This window comes from Rousettus aegyptiacus, unplaced genomic scaffold, assembly GCF_014176215.1.
Source record: "Rousettus aegyptiacus isolate mRouAeg1 unplaced genomic scaffold, mRouAeg1.p scaffold_m13_p_2, whole genome shotgun sequence".
In the NCBI taxonomy this organism is placed as follows: Eukaryota; Metazoa; Chordata; class Mammalia; order Chiroptera; family Pteropodidae; genus Rousettus; species Rousettus aegyptiacus.
This window is the reverse complement of record NW_023416295.1, coordinates 1,803,447-1,817,010: the sequence shown is the minus strand read 5'-3', so window position 1 is coordinate 1,817,010 and position 13,564 is coordinate 1,803,447. Positions and strand designations below refer to the sequence as shown.

The 13,564-nt window shown below is 63.9% G+C and overlaps 1 protein-coding gene across 1 annotated transcript in view; it reads left to right on the top strand.

The window, feature by feature from the left end:
* Nucleotides 1–183: 183 nt before the first annotated feature.
* Nucleotides 184–13,564, top strand: part of RAMP1 (receptor activity modifying protein 1) — a 33,813-nt gene continuing 20,432 nt past the window's right edge. Inside the window, exons 1-2 of the mRNA XM_016144271.2 lie at nt 184–356; nt 11,068–11,206. Coding sequence (XP_015999757.2) covers nt 305–356; nt 11,068–11,206 — 191 coding nt within the window. The 5' untranslated portion in view covers nt 184–304. The remainder of the gene's footprint in view (nt 357–11,067; nt 11,207–13,564) is intronic.

Below are 13,564 nucleotides of genomic sequence, written 5' to 3'. Positions count from 1 at the left end.
TTCCGGGGTGGGTCCCGCAGACGCGGCGCGCTGCGCAGCCCCGGGGGAGCCCTCCCGCCCGGCCGCTGCGCGCTGCCCTGGGGACTCGCGTGGGCCGGGTCGCCTGGCCGGTTCGGCCTCCTGCGGCGCCCAGGCAGGTGCCGGCCCGCCCAGCGCCCCGCGCGGGGCCCTCGCCGCCGCCTCCCTGCTCTGGCGGGGCGGCCGCCACCCGGGGCGCCGCAGCGGGCGGGGCGGGCCGCCTCCCGCCCCCGGCGCCGCCGCGGCTCAGTCCTGGGCGCGGACTCGGCTCGCCCCGCAGCGCGCCATGGCCCCGGGCCTGCGCGGCCTCCCGCGCCGCGGCCTCTGGCTGCTCCTGGGTGAGTGGGGCCGGGGTCCCCGACGCCCTCGCGGGGAGGCGGGCGCCGCGAGCACCCGGGGCGCGCCCCGCGAACGCGCCCTGGGCTGGGGGCCGCCGCGGCGGGCGGGGGCCGCGCGGGGCTGCGCCTCGCCCGCGGGACCGGCGCGTTGGCGGCCTCGCGGGGCCGGTGCGGGGCCGGTGCGGGGCCGGTGCGGGGCCCGCCGCCCCGGAGTTCGGGCCCCCGCGCCGCGCCGCCGGGAACGGCCCCCTCGGCGCGCGGCTGGCGGGGGCGGGGGCCGCGCGGGGCGCCCGGACCGCGGCCCTTCGGCCAGGAGGCGCTCGCAGCGGAAAACCTGAGCCTCGCAGGGCGGCGCCGAGTCGCAAACGCGCCCCCGACCCCGGGGTGTCCGCGGGAGGAGCGCCGGCAGCCGCGGGACGTCCCCGGCTCCGGCCCGCGCCCTAGGGAGGCGCGTCCGGCTGATAGAAACTCTAAGCGGGACTCGGGGCGGCGGGGCGCGGGGCCTCCGCGCTGGGCGGAGCGCGGACTGAACGCCGGCGGGGCAGGACCGCGCCCCGGCCGCAGCGGAGCCGCCGGCGAGGGGCTCGGAGGCCCTGCGCGCGGCCTCCGCCAACTGCTGCGGACGCGTCTCGCCCTTTGCTGTTGGACTCATGTCGTGTATTGACTTTCAACAAAAACTAAATAGGCCGTTTAAGTGGAGGAATCTGGTGGCCCCTGGAAGGCACGCGGCCGTCGCTGTTGGTTAGAAGCACCTGCTGAGAGGCCCCCTGCCCGCTGGTTCTGGTGAAGGGGTGCCCCGCCCCGCACCCGCTGGTTTTGCAGCTGGGCAAGCAGTTCGGCAATGTGGCTTGTCCTGGACGTGGCCAGGGCACTAGAGGAGAGGGGGCTGAGGACAGTTGGGGGGTGCGCCCGCCCTGACTCCCCTCGGGACACTGGAGGAGTGTCCGGTGGGCCTGAAACCCTAGCTTCAGTGCGATCGTCTAAAAACCCATCTCGCCGCGTCAGCGTTTTGGCTGAAGTTCTGTGATGAGCAGAATCTTAAAACATTATTTTCTTCCCCTGTGCTGCGATCCCCTTGGCTTGACATAGAACTCGCTGTTTTTGGTTTCCTAAGAAATGAACATTTTTCTCTGTCAGCAAGGCAGAGAGCTGGCTTATGTGCTTCCCCCCCCCCCTTTAATAAATAAATGTTCTCTGCTGGCGTCCAGAAGCTGCACCCTCTAAATCTTGCATAAATAAACACTATGTCATGATCGCCTATAAAGACCTTCTTTGTTTACTGGGAAAATGATACATGTTCTGGTGAAAACGGAAGTCCTATAATATTCCGAGTGGTCTAGCTGATGTCGTATCTCAGGAAAAACAAACACAACTTTACGAGGTCATCAGCAAGTTTGTCTTCAGAGCCCAGCGGTAATTAGCAGAATGTGGAGCACATGGTAGCTTCTTCCCCGGTGTGGCTTCGGCCAGCCTCCTTTAGGGAAGGCAATTTTGTGCCCAGGACAGGAACGTGGAATGTTTTTAAGTATGCTAGTCCGTGGGTTCGAAGATGTCTGTAACAGTTTTACTCTGAAGCTCTTTTTCTTATCCAACCTGCTTGCTTTCTGCACACGGTTATTAAAATCTCACTATTCTATGATTTCTTTTTGTCCGGGCTTCGCGTATGGCAAGGTATGCCACGTGTATGGCAAGGTTTTTATGTGTAGCCACTGAAAACTTTTCCATCCATCAGAAAAGAGGGCATTTTCGGACGACCCAGAGTCATTCTGTGACTGCGTCGTAAGCGCCTGTTTTCCCAAGCCACCTTCGCTCGGAGTGCTGGCCGCGCTGACTTATGTGACCTCCTCTGTCACCTGTCCTGGGAAACACCCCCCTCCACCCTGGGGTCATGCGGGGGTGTCGTGGGCCTCTCTTGCAAGGTGGTGTATTTATTGAAATATATGACTTTCTGTAAGTCCCCGTGTAACTGTTGGTGACCAGCCTCCTGGCACATCACGGCAGGAAATGCGGATGTGTGACTTCCTCGGGTTGTGCCGCGACTGTGAACCTGGAGGCAGATCCAGTGCGGGAGCCCGAATCTGGAGGGGTCCCACTTGCCGATCGACTCAGCACGTCGCCGCTCACTCTCCCCGAGCGTGCGCTGCGGGGTTCCTGGGCTCTCGTCTGCTCGCACAGGCATGTGCCAGTCGGGGTGCGTGATGTCCGTCCCGGGCCGCTGTGTCCGCCCGGAGGGGGTGGCCCGCAGCCTGACAAGGGACCGGTCAGCTGGAGCCCTTACTTCAGGCAGGCAGCTCGCTGGGAAAGTCTCTCCCCCGGTGATGTTTTCCCCGGAATGAACCAATTCCGCAGCTTCTGCTCAGTCCAAGCTGGCTCCTGGCGGAGTGTGGCGCGGGAGCCCCGTGCTGTGTAAACGCTGGTGCCCGACAGTGGCCTTGCTGCCGGTGTCCCCACCCCCCACGCCCACCCCCCGCTGTAGCACAGAGCCTGTGCTTCCCAAGGTCCGCGTGACATGGCGGGCTGTCCCCTCGGTGTGCCCTGACCCAGGCCTGCCCCCAGGACTGGCTCGGGGGGGCATGGGACCCAGGCTGGGAGCTGTGGGGGACGGTCTCTCTCCTCAGCCACACCCACCAGGTCCCATCCTCTGAGCCACAGATGGGCGGGAACACCTGTCCATGACCAGGCAGACAGGCCTCTCCAGACACCTTTCACGCCCCCGGATGGAGCCCTGTGACCCCATCACGTGTGAGCTGGGTGTGCCCCTCTCTGGACAGTGCCTGAGAAGGACCCCGCCCAAGTGCTCTTTGTTCCCCTGGGGACTCGGGGACACCCAGGAGGACTGCCGTAGCCGAGAAGAGCGAGCCGCAGCAGGATGGGGAGCAGGCGAGAGGCCCAGGCCTCTGCGGTTCTGGCGCCTACCTGGGCCTGCGCACCTGCCTCTGCGCGGCAGCCTCTTCCTGAAGGGACGAGGACCAGGCTGACCGGGCCCTGCCCCGTCCCCAGACTGCCTCAGGCCTCCACCAGTCCCCCCTCCCCAGAGTCCCCAGGGGAATGTCACCTGCCCTCCCGCCCTCCCTCCTTCCAGCGTGACCGTGGGCTGAGGAATGCAGGAATGGTTCTAGAGGACTCGTCTGTCCCCAGCGGGCCGGGTTATGTCAACACGGGGGGCAGGCGGGCGCCCGCCCTGAACAAGCCCTCATTCATTTTAACATAATGAAGGTATTGTCTGTGGAAAAGCTTTCTTTCCCTAAGGTCGTTTTATTCTCGTGTTTTCTTTGACATCCAAACACATCACTTCAGTCCTTGTTTAAAGCAGATTCGCGGCGGCTTCGTGGGAGCAGGGTCCCCGGGGACGCGTGAGCCAAGGCTCGGCCGGGGAGCAGGCGGCCCGCGTGGCACGGCTCGGCCTTCCTGCCGTGTCCTCACCGGCCTCACAGTGTCCCTTTATTTTGCTCCGTGATGGCTCCCTCTCCCGCGTGGCCTTCCCAGAATGGATTCTAAGGGACCAGAGACCCCAGACGCCCTCGAGGCCCACCTAGCCCAAAGCCTCCCTCCTCCACGTGGGTCGCCAGGTCGGCCCCTCCCGTCAGCAGCTCCTGCTGAGTGGGGAGTTTGCTGGAAGCCAAGGGACAAGGAAGCAGCCACCAGCTGTGGCTTGGGCAGGGCCCGCCCCTGCTCCCCAAGGCCCTGCACCCCCATGCCTCAGGGCTCACCAGGAGCGGTTCTTCCGAGCCACACCTTACCCGGGGGTGGGGGGGGAGATGCAATGGCAGCAAATTACCCACGCAAAGAACTGGATGATAATGCCCGCTGCGGTCACATGCTCCGGCCAGGACAGAGGAGCGGGGAGGAGGGAAGGGGGACTCCTGAGAGCTCCAGAGGCCAGATGAAGGACGAACAGGTGGGCCTGGGCTCCGGAAGTGGGGAGGTGGGTGCGAGTTCAAGGAGCTGGAGCTCCCCCAGCAGGGGCCTCAGGAAAACCCTGCCCCCCATCAAATTTCAATGTCAAAATTTCAGATCAACGACAAATCGTTTTAGGACACGTATGTCTTGTGTGACACACATATTTTTAACCACATTGTTTATCTGACATTCCGTTTTCACTGGGCGTTGTGTATTTCTGTTCGCTGAAGCTGGCCACCCTGTCCTCAGCAGCCACTTTGGTTAGATGTCCCCTTGGACACTCAGGGACCGGGGCGGGTAGGCAGGTATCCTCACAAGCCCAGGGCACAGAAGGGAGGCACGGCCGGCAGAGTCTGGGGAGAGAGCGTCACGTGGGATGGTCATGGGCAGGGTACCATGGGACCTTCCCTGACGTCACAGAGACACATCCCATTCATCTGGAATGCCCGCGGTTTCCCAGCTCAGTATCTGCGGGGATTTGAACAGAAATTGCACTGGTTTATTGGTTGATCCAGAAGGATTAATATCAAGACGAGCTGTTCAAGAAACGGCCGTCTGCCCCGCAGCCTCCCGCCTCACGCACCTGCAGCCCGCTGGTCGCGTTTCTAGGAGTCTTGTGGTTTCCTGGCCGCTGCGATGGGTGGGATCTGCTTGGGGAGGCCTTCCTACTGCAGGCAGGATGTCGTCCCAGTTTATTTCCTGGTCGTCGCTGGCATCTAAGAATGCTCTTTGGGGCTCCGTGTTTTGCCATTGTCTGAGCCTCTGGACTCGGGGTCCGACAGTGCTGGCTTCTTGCTGCGTTCCTCCCTCTTGGCTTTTAGACCATCTGGAAGGACTGCACGCTTCCCATCTCTTGGTTCCCTGTGACAGCTGGGGGGTGGGGACCGTGCTGCGTGGGGGGTGGCCCAGCTGCCCCCCTCCCTCCCTGCTGAGGGCGGCAAACCCGAAACCTTCCATTCTCGCCTTTGGGCAAGATGCTTTTTTATTCTAGTCTTGCCTGGGGTGGGAGAGGGGTAGAGAATGAGTCTCTTTTCTTTGTGTTAAATGTTTTTATGGTGTGAAGGAACAGTCATTTAACACCACACGTGGCCTCCTGCCAGAGCCATGAATCCCTCTGGGGCTTGCGGGCCCTGGGCCCAGGGGAGGTGGACCCCAGGTAAGGAGGAGGTTCGCAGGGCAGAGTGTGGCTGAGGTCCCCATGCGGACGTGCCCGCCGGCCGCTGTGGGTCTGAGTCTTGCCTCACTGTCCCTCGTTCTGCATTTTCTTTGGCGGCTTCTGTTAGCAGCACCGGGTCCCCCCAGGAGGGGCCTGTGGCCTTTCATCTCTCCCGTCTGTGGCAGGCGCTTCAGACGGTGTGAATGTTCATCCCGCCAGCTGAGCCATCTTCATGTTCACGGGCAAAGCCACCTGCTCGGGCCCTTCTTGGCAGTGAAGATGCTGGAGACCCTTTCCAGCGTCTGTCGTAGCTGTCGGTCTGCCTGGGTTCTGTTTATTGCAACAGTGTTTCTGTATGAACCCATCCATTTTATCCAACATATGATCATGTAGATAATGGTTTTTCTAATCCTCTCTGTGTCTGTGGACATTTGCCCTTTCTCGGTCCAGTTTTGTGAACTGGTGTCTTCATGTCGTTTCTTGGTCAGAAATGGAAGGTAGTTTACGTCCGTGAATTGTCTTGTCCCCGCGAAGAACCAGCTCTTCCCTGGGAGGCCGAGTCCCTTCGCTCCTGTCCTTGCCTGGGCGCCGGACTTGCCTGCTCAGTCCTCCGCCGCACTTCCTGGCCGTGTCCCCTGAGCTTCTTCCTGCCTCGTGGCCGACGCTGAGGTTGTCGAGGTTTATGTTTCCTCTTTACTACGTGGATTATTTGGAAGCAAGTCTTTAGAAGCCCCGGAGGCTCGGGCTCTTCGTGCTTGGGGAGCGGCCCAGGGCGTGAGGCCTCGCCTCCTGGCCTGGCGGAGGCCCCCCCCCGCGGAGGCCCCCCCCCGCGGACGGCCCGTGAGCCCGTCCTCGTCCTGGCATCTTCCGGTCCCGTGCGGGGCCGTGGCAGCCGCCCTGCTTTTGTGGGCCGGGCAGTCTTCTCCGGTGGCGGCTCTGCGGGCTGGGTGCCGGGGGCAGTGGGGGCAGGAGTCCCGCGTGGCCCCCGCCGGCCACGTCTGCGCGGTGAGTGCTCGTAATGCAACCGCCCCTAATCCCGGCCGTCGCTTTTTTAATTATCAAAAAATACACATGACAGAAAACTTGCCGCCTTAACCATGTCAAGTGCACGGTGCAGCGGCATCAATACCTTTGCGTTGTTCCGCGGCCATCACCTCCGCCCTCTCCAGAACCTTCTCCTCTTCCCAAACCGTAGCTCAACCCGCCGCACACAAACTCCCCGCCCGGCGCCCGGCGCCCGGCCTGCTGCTCCCTGCCTCTATGGTGCACCTGTTGGTGCGCCTGCTACAGGTGCCTCGCGTGAGCGGGGGCGTGTGGTGTCTGTCCTTCCGTGACTGGTTGGCTCGCCTTGGCACAGTGTCCTCAGGGTTGGCCCACGTCGTGGCACGTGATGGGCTTTCCTTTTTCAAGGCTGCGTATTGTTCCCCCGTGGATGGACCACACCTGTTTGTCCACCTGCCGGTGGACGCCCGGGTTGTTCCTGTCTTTTGACCGCCGAGCGATGCCACCGGGACCGCAGGCGACGTCTTGGTGAGGCCTGCTTCCGGTTCTGGCTGTGTGGCGCACGCGACGGTTCCGAGTTCAGCTTCGGAGGCCCTGCCGTCCTGTTCTCCCCGCGGCTGCCCCCCACCCCCCGGGCGCTCCCCGCAGCCGAGCACGGGGCCACCTTCTCCACGCCCTCGCGTCACTTAACTCCCTTTGGCAGGGGCCGTCCTGAGGGGCGCGGGGCACCCACGTTGCATTTCAGGCGGACTGCGACTTGGTCGGGGATGACACCGTGGTCGATCATCTTTCAGGCTCACGAGGCCCCACTGCCCGCCTTTTGGATGCCACTCGTTTTCGGCCTGACTTCGCGTCCCATTGTCTTAGGGATTCAGGGGACACAGTAACAGGTCCCCACATCCAGCACAGAGCAGGCACTTCAGCTAGGGGAGGGACGGAAGGACACAGAACATCCGGGCCAGAGCGAGGGGACGGGGGACTAGAACGGCCTGCCCAGGAGGGTCAAGTCCGGTGGCAGCTGGGACAGCCCGCTTGGCTCGGCCTTCGCGGGAGCGAGCGCGTGTCGGGGCTGCGAGAGGGCCCGTGGCCCGGGACAGCGCCCCCCTTCTCTCCGCCCCTGACTGGCTGCCCGGAGGGCGGGAGGGCGGGAATGCTGCTTGCCAGCGACAGAGCTTTTGGGGGGGCGGGGAGGGGGAGGGGCCAGGACAGAACGGAAGCCGGACACTAGGCTGGGGGAGGGAAGCGTCCTGGGGAGGGGGCTCTGGCTCTAGAGGATGGCCAGCTGGTCAGCGTGACAGGGAGAGAACATCACGGGGGCGAGATGCCCAGGGGCCACGTGGGGGACGCGGGGACAGGCCACGGCAGCCCACGCGGGGCCTGCCGCAGGGGCCGCGGGCCCAGCGAGCGTGGCGCGTGGTGACCCAGCGGCCGGGTCGGGAGAATCAGGCGGCGAGCCGCCCTCGGGGCTGCGCCCTTCGCCTCCGGAAAGGCCCCTCCAGACGCCCCGGGTCCCACACCTGTCGGCCAGGTGCCCGGCACGTGCTCCTCCAGTCGCTGCCCAGCCAAGTATCTGTCCTACACCCGTGACCCTGCACCGTGCAGCGCTCTGCGGAAAGGGGCGTCTTACACAGGGCAGAGCGAAGTTTTGGTCATGAAATCGAGGCGGTCCTTTCGCCCTCCTCTGCCGGCCCCGTGTGTCCCGGTGGTTGCCACGAGCGACGGCCCTGGGTCCGCCGTGCCCGCCACCTTGCCATTCCCCCACGGGCACAGAGGTGCCCATGCCGGGAATTGCCTCCCAGCTCCACGCCCCCGAGCTGCGCGACTCCAGGCGGGTCCCTCTGTCCCCACGTGTGTCTCCCGTAGGCGGTATTTGTGAGGATTAAGTGGGCGAGTGCCCGAGGGAGGCTTAGGACGGGGCCTGGCCGTGCGAATCGGCTGTCACCACCCCGGACCGGACCGTCCCAGCCTGTGGCAGTGGGAGGGGACTCAGCGCGTCCTCCGGACGTGGCGTGTGACCATCTAGAACCTGATCTACAGTCTATCCATTTGTACCCAACTTGCTTCCGAAAAGAACGAGGTGGTGGCTGTTGATAGAGACGCAGGTGTCGTGAGGTACCGAGCCGTGACATGGTGTCAGGGCACAGCACCAAAGCCGCTGTGGGAAGACGGGGTGCACACAGCGCCTCGCGGGGGAGGGGGAGACCCGGCTCACGAGACCGGGTGCGGCACCTGAGGCCCAGACCACTCGGAGCGTCTCGAAGCCAGAGGAGGCCCAGGAGGTTCGCTGTTGGCGGCCAGAAGCGGGGTGTCCCCCAGCACATTCGCTACTTCAGTGAGGGTGCCGTCAGCCGCCAAATCTCACCCGAGGCCCGCTGCGCGCCAAGGCCGTGTGGGCGAGGCGTGGGCTTGGGGTCCACAGCCGGCTCACGAAGGGATTTCCTGGCCGCGACAACGTGGCACGAGGACTCGCGTCAGCGAGCCGCGTGCCGTGCAGGGCGGGGGGCGGGGGGGGGTGGCGGGCGCGCGGCCTGGACGGCCGAGGAGGAGGAGCTCGTGCCAGGCACTCGCGGTTTTTGCGTTTCCGTTGGTTGTGGTTTGGGTTTCGCTTTTCTCTTTTCAGAAGAGGCAGAGGGTGGCCGAGGGCGACGTGTTCGAACCGAGCTCCGTGCACGTCATTCCCGGGGGCCCCAGGCGCAGGCAGGCATGTCGCTTCCTGGGGGTTCGGCTCCCGAACGGGGGGAGTCCCGGGAGCGGGTGGTTCTCGCCCTGCTGGCCCGGAGCCGCAGGAACCTGCAGAGACAGGGCTTCCGACGGCCCGCAGAGCCGCCGCCGCCCGGAGCACAGAGATGCCGTCTTACCACCGGCACGTTCCCAGCCTGCGGAAAACTCGGCGAGCAAGTCGGGAGATGCCGCTCGCCCACGGCGGCCCGCAGCGGCCCTGCTGGCGACACTTCCTTTGTTTTTAAAAAGCTTCGGCGAGGCCTGCTTGACGGACTGACTGACCGTTCCCCGGGGTGCAGGTCGGAGGGACGGAGTGACTGACCGTTCCCCGGGGCGCAGGTCAGAGGGACGGAGTGACTGACTGTTCCCCGGGGCGCAGGTCGGGGGGACGGAGGCCGCACCGCTGCGCCTGGCCTGGCTGTGCCGGGCGGTCGGTGGCCCCTGGCCCCTGGCCCTCCGGTGGCTGGGAGCCACCAGCGTCCTTGTCACATTTTCCCCAGCATCGCCTCCACCTCAGCGGGTTCCTGTGCTGCTGAGGGCTCACCCCAAGATGCGCCTTCATCACCCCAAAACCGACCCTTGCAGAGCGGGGGCGGGGGGAGCCCGCCGAGCTTCCTGCCCCTCCTCGGCTGGCCCGAGGCTCCAGCTCACCCCCGCGCAGTGTCCACTGGTAAAGCCGCCGTCGCCGGCCCCCGACGTGACGGATGTTAAGGTGCAGAGGTGCTGGGGGGCCACACGTGTGTCAGAAAAGAGTGGGGGTGACAGGGTGACAACGCGGTTCTCAGAGAAGAAGGAACTTTCTGCCGCCTCAGTGGCAGGCGGGGGAAGGGGGCTGGGGCGCTGCGTTTGGGGCGGCTGGGACCTCAGGCGAGGGCGGGGGAGGGCGGCCGGATCCGGGCCCGGGGTTTGCAGGGAAAGGCACCCTGCGGCGGACGGAGGTGCTGGGAGCCGTGGTAGGGGGCACGACCCTCGGATGAGGCTGGAGGGCAGCTCGAGTTCCTCCCCAGATGGAGCCTCGGCGCGCCCCTCGTCCCACGGGTGGGCTTCCTTGGGGCGTCCAGGTGGGGCAGGTGCCCCCGCCACTGGGCCGGGACCAGCACAGCCCGGGGGCGGTGGGTGAGGCAGCAGACGGCCCTGACCAGGTTGTGGAGGGCGCCCCCCGCCCACTGCCCAACGGACAGACTGAGAAGGCGACGCGGGGCTGCAGGGGACAGGTGGCCCAGGAGGGGCGCGCCCCGCCCGCCCACCCCGCGTCCGCCAGCGCCAGCACAGGCTCCGGGCGATGGAGAGTTCTGATCTGTGCCGCACGCCCTAAGCCAGCGGCTGCCGGGTTTGGACCACGTGTCTGTCCAGGTGGGAGGTGGAACACGCCTCGTCACAGGGCGGCAGCTCGGTTCATCACTGGCAGGTGTCGAGCACCAGGGAGGTGAGCCGTGGGCTCCCGGGGGTGGTGAGCCCGGCCCCAGGCGCCCTGTCCTGCTGCCCCCAGGGCGGTGACTCCCGCTCCTCACCCAGGGCAGGGGCCCGGTGGCATTGAGGCGAGGAGCCTGGGCGTGGTCCCAGTGAGTCGTTCCCGCAGCCTCGGTTTCCACGTCTGAGAGGCGGAGGTGGGAAGGCGTCGGGTCGGGTGAGGCTGAGGCAGCGCATGCCGATCCAGCCCTGTGCCCGGTGCCACCAAGCAGCACGCGCTTGCTGCAAGGGACGGTCGCCACCGGCAAAGGGGGCGGGGGGCGTGTGTCACTCCCGGCAAAGCCGGTGGCGGGGTGGGCGGGGGGCGTGTGGTCCTCGCCCAGGCGGCTCACGGGCCCAGGGCAGTGTCCAGGTGGCTCCGCACGGGGGCCCCTCCCTGCCGGCTGCGTTGGCCCGGAGCACGGCGCGGGGCGGGCGGGGGCGAGGCCGGAGGGTGACCGTCCCCACGCGCTGTCATTGCAGTGCACCACCTCTTCGCGGCCACCGCCTGCCGGCACGCCGACCACGGTGCCCTCCTCCAGCAGATCTGCCTCTCCCAGTTCAGGGTGGACATGGAGGCCATCGGGAAGGCGCTGTGGTGTGACTGGAACAAGACCATCGAGTGAGTCCCGTGTGTCCCCTGGTGGGAGGGACATGGCTGGGGGGAGGGGCTCGGGGCTGCAGAGCCGGATTCCACTCGAGGCCACGGTGAGGGGTTCTGCACCACAGCCCGGGGTGACGGGACGTGGCCATGGGTCGGGGGGGGCATTGATGGGGGTGGAGGGCCCAGTGACAGTGCATGGGGACAGTGAGGGGCAGCAGGAGGCACGTTTGTGGTGACCAGGGTTCTGGTACAGGGGTCCTTGAGTCAGTAAGAGATGGAAGATCCCCTCTGAGCCATGTCCAGTCTGAGGTGCCTGTGGCCAATCCAGGCGCAGGGGTCTGGGGATTATGGCAGCCCGGCCTTGTGCCCAGGGGCCTCAGGTGGCTGCGTCTCTGTGACAGGAGCCCCAGCTTGCAGAGCTGTCCCTACTGGTTCGCTTGGTCCCGTGGTCAGGCTGAGGGTGTCCTTCCAGCCATGTCCAGGGCTCAGAGCTCCCAGGGGTCTTGGGGAGACCATCCCTGTGGGGGTGGCCGACTGCTCCGCATTGAGGATGTCTGGCACGGATCCCCTTACCCTTTGTAACCCGGTAATTCTGCCGAAACACCCCCTTCTGCCCCACGGGGCTCGTCTGCTGCCTCCCTTGCCCCTTGCGGGGTTGAGCCCCCCCACTTCAGCCCAGGCCCTGCGGTCCTAGTCCCAGATCAGACGTGGTAGGAAGAGGCAAGAAGGGGAGAGGCCGGCGGGAGCCCCGGAGCCACCAGAGTCCCCCCACCCCGTCATTCTCTGCACCCCAAGGCCTCTTTGGAGACCTCGAGGCCTCATTTTCTAAGCTGAAAAATTAATTATGAGTAAGAAAAGGGGGGCGAGGTGGGGGGCAGGCTGCCAAAACTCAGAGCAGCCTATTCTCCACGCGAGCTGGCCTGCCCCCCACTACCCTGGGCCCTCGGGGGTCTGCGGCCTCAGAGCCCACGGTGATCCAGCTGGAAGCAGAGTCACTGGGTCAGGGGAGGGTGCTAGGAAATTCCTTTTATTTAAAAGGAAAACCAAGTTAATTGAAGGAGCAAGAAGCAGAAAGTCCCATCATAACAGCATCTCGGCAAGTTAGCTGGGGCCTCCGGCCCCCGGATCACAGCTGGAGACTTCCATTCCGATCCCTGGAACCTGAACCATGTCATGTGACATGGCATGTGACACTAGGTGACATGTTACATTGTATGATATGTTACATTACGTGGCATATGTTACGTTATGTGGCATGTGTTACATTTATGTTACATTGTGTGGCGTATGGTACATCCCATGGCCAAGGGGAAGCAAATCGCAGACAGAACTGAGGCTGCTAGGCAGCTGACCTTGAGGTGGGGATGTCATCCCGGATACCTGGGTGGGTTCAATGTCATCACAAGCGTCCTTAAATGTGTCCCAGCTTCGGCCGTGAGAGCACTTCAAACCGGCTTTTCTGTCCTTTTGACATCCCCCCATCCTTTTGGGGGCACTTCCTTACTTTCTGGTATCACAAGATGTTTCAGGCTCACCTTGTGCATCTTCTGACCCTGCCATTTCTCCAAGGGACCCCGGTACCTTTCGTTAAAGAACGGTGCTTGGAAGCCAAGATGCATACAGAGAGACAGATGTAGATGATTCGGATACAGATACAGTTACAGAAAGAGATACAGATGATACGGATATTAACACACACACACACACACACACACACACACACACACACACACACACACACATATTCACACCAGGGAGTTAGATGAACCAATGAAACCAGGCAAGTGTGCACAATGCAAACATGGGCGAATTCCCCTTTAACCTTCATGTGGGGAGCGCTGCGTGTAACAGTACTAATTTCAAGGTGTCGGCTTCCAGGACTGTAAGGTCTGGCAAGTCCCAGCAGACGCTGCAGCACAGGGCGGGAATCTCTGAACTTGCTCCCAGGGCCCTTCCGCTGGCGGGGCAAGGCCTGGCCCCGTTGTCAAAGGCGACCTCCTAAAAGCCGGTTCGTTGCAGACGTGAGCCGCACCTCCAGAACAGCCCAGTGACACCCAGGTCGGTGTTTGGCTGAGTCACTGGGGACAACGTCCTGGGCAGGTTGGCAGCGGAGACTGACTGTCACCTCAGTTCTGAGAGTCTGGGCTCCGTTCAAAAGGAGGCTCAGAGAATGCCGGTTCCCTCGCGCCCCAACCCCAGCCCCTCGGCTCCCCTTCTTTCCGCCCATTCCCCCCCACTCCCTGTGGGTACCAACCTCGTTAGTTTCTACATTTTCCTTCTCGCATTTCTTTAGCACGCATGCACAGATGTGTTATTTTTTGTCTTCCATCCTCTTCTTGTGTAAAGGTAGGATAATGCAGATATTCTTTGCATTTT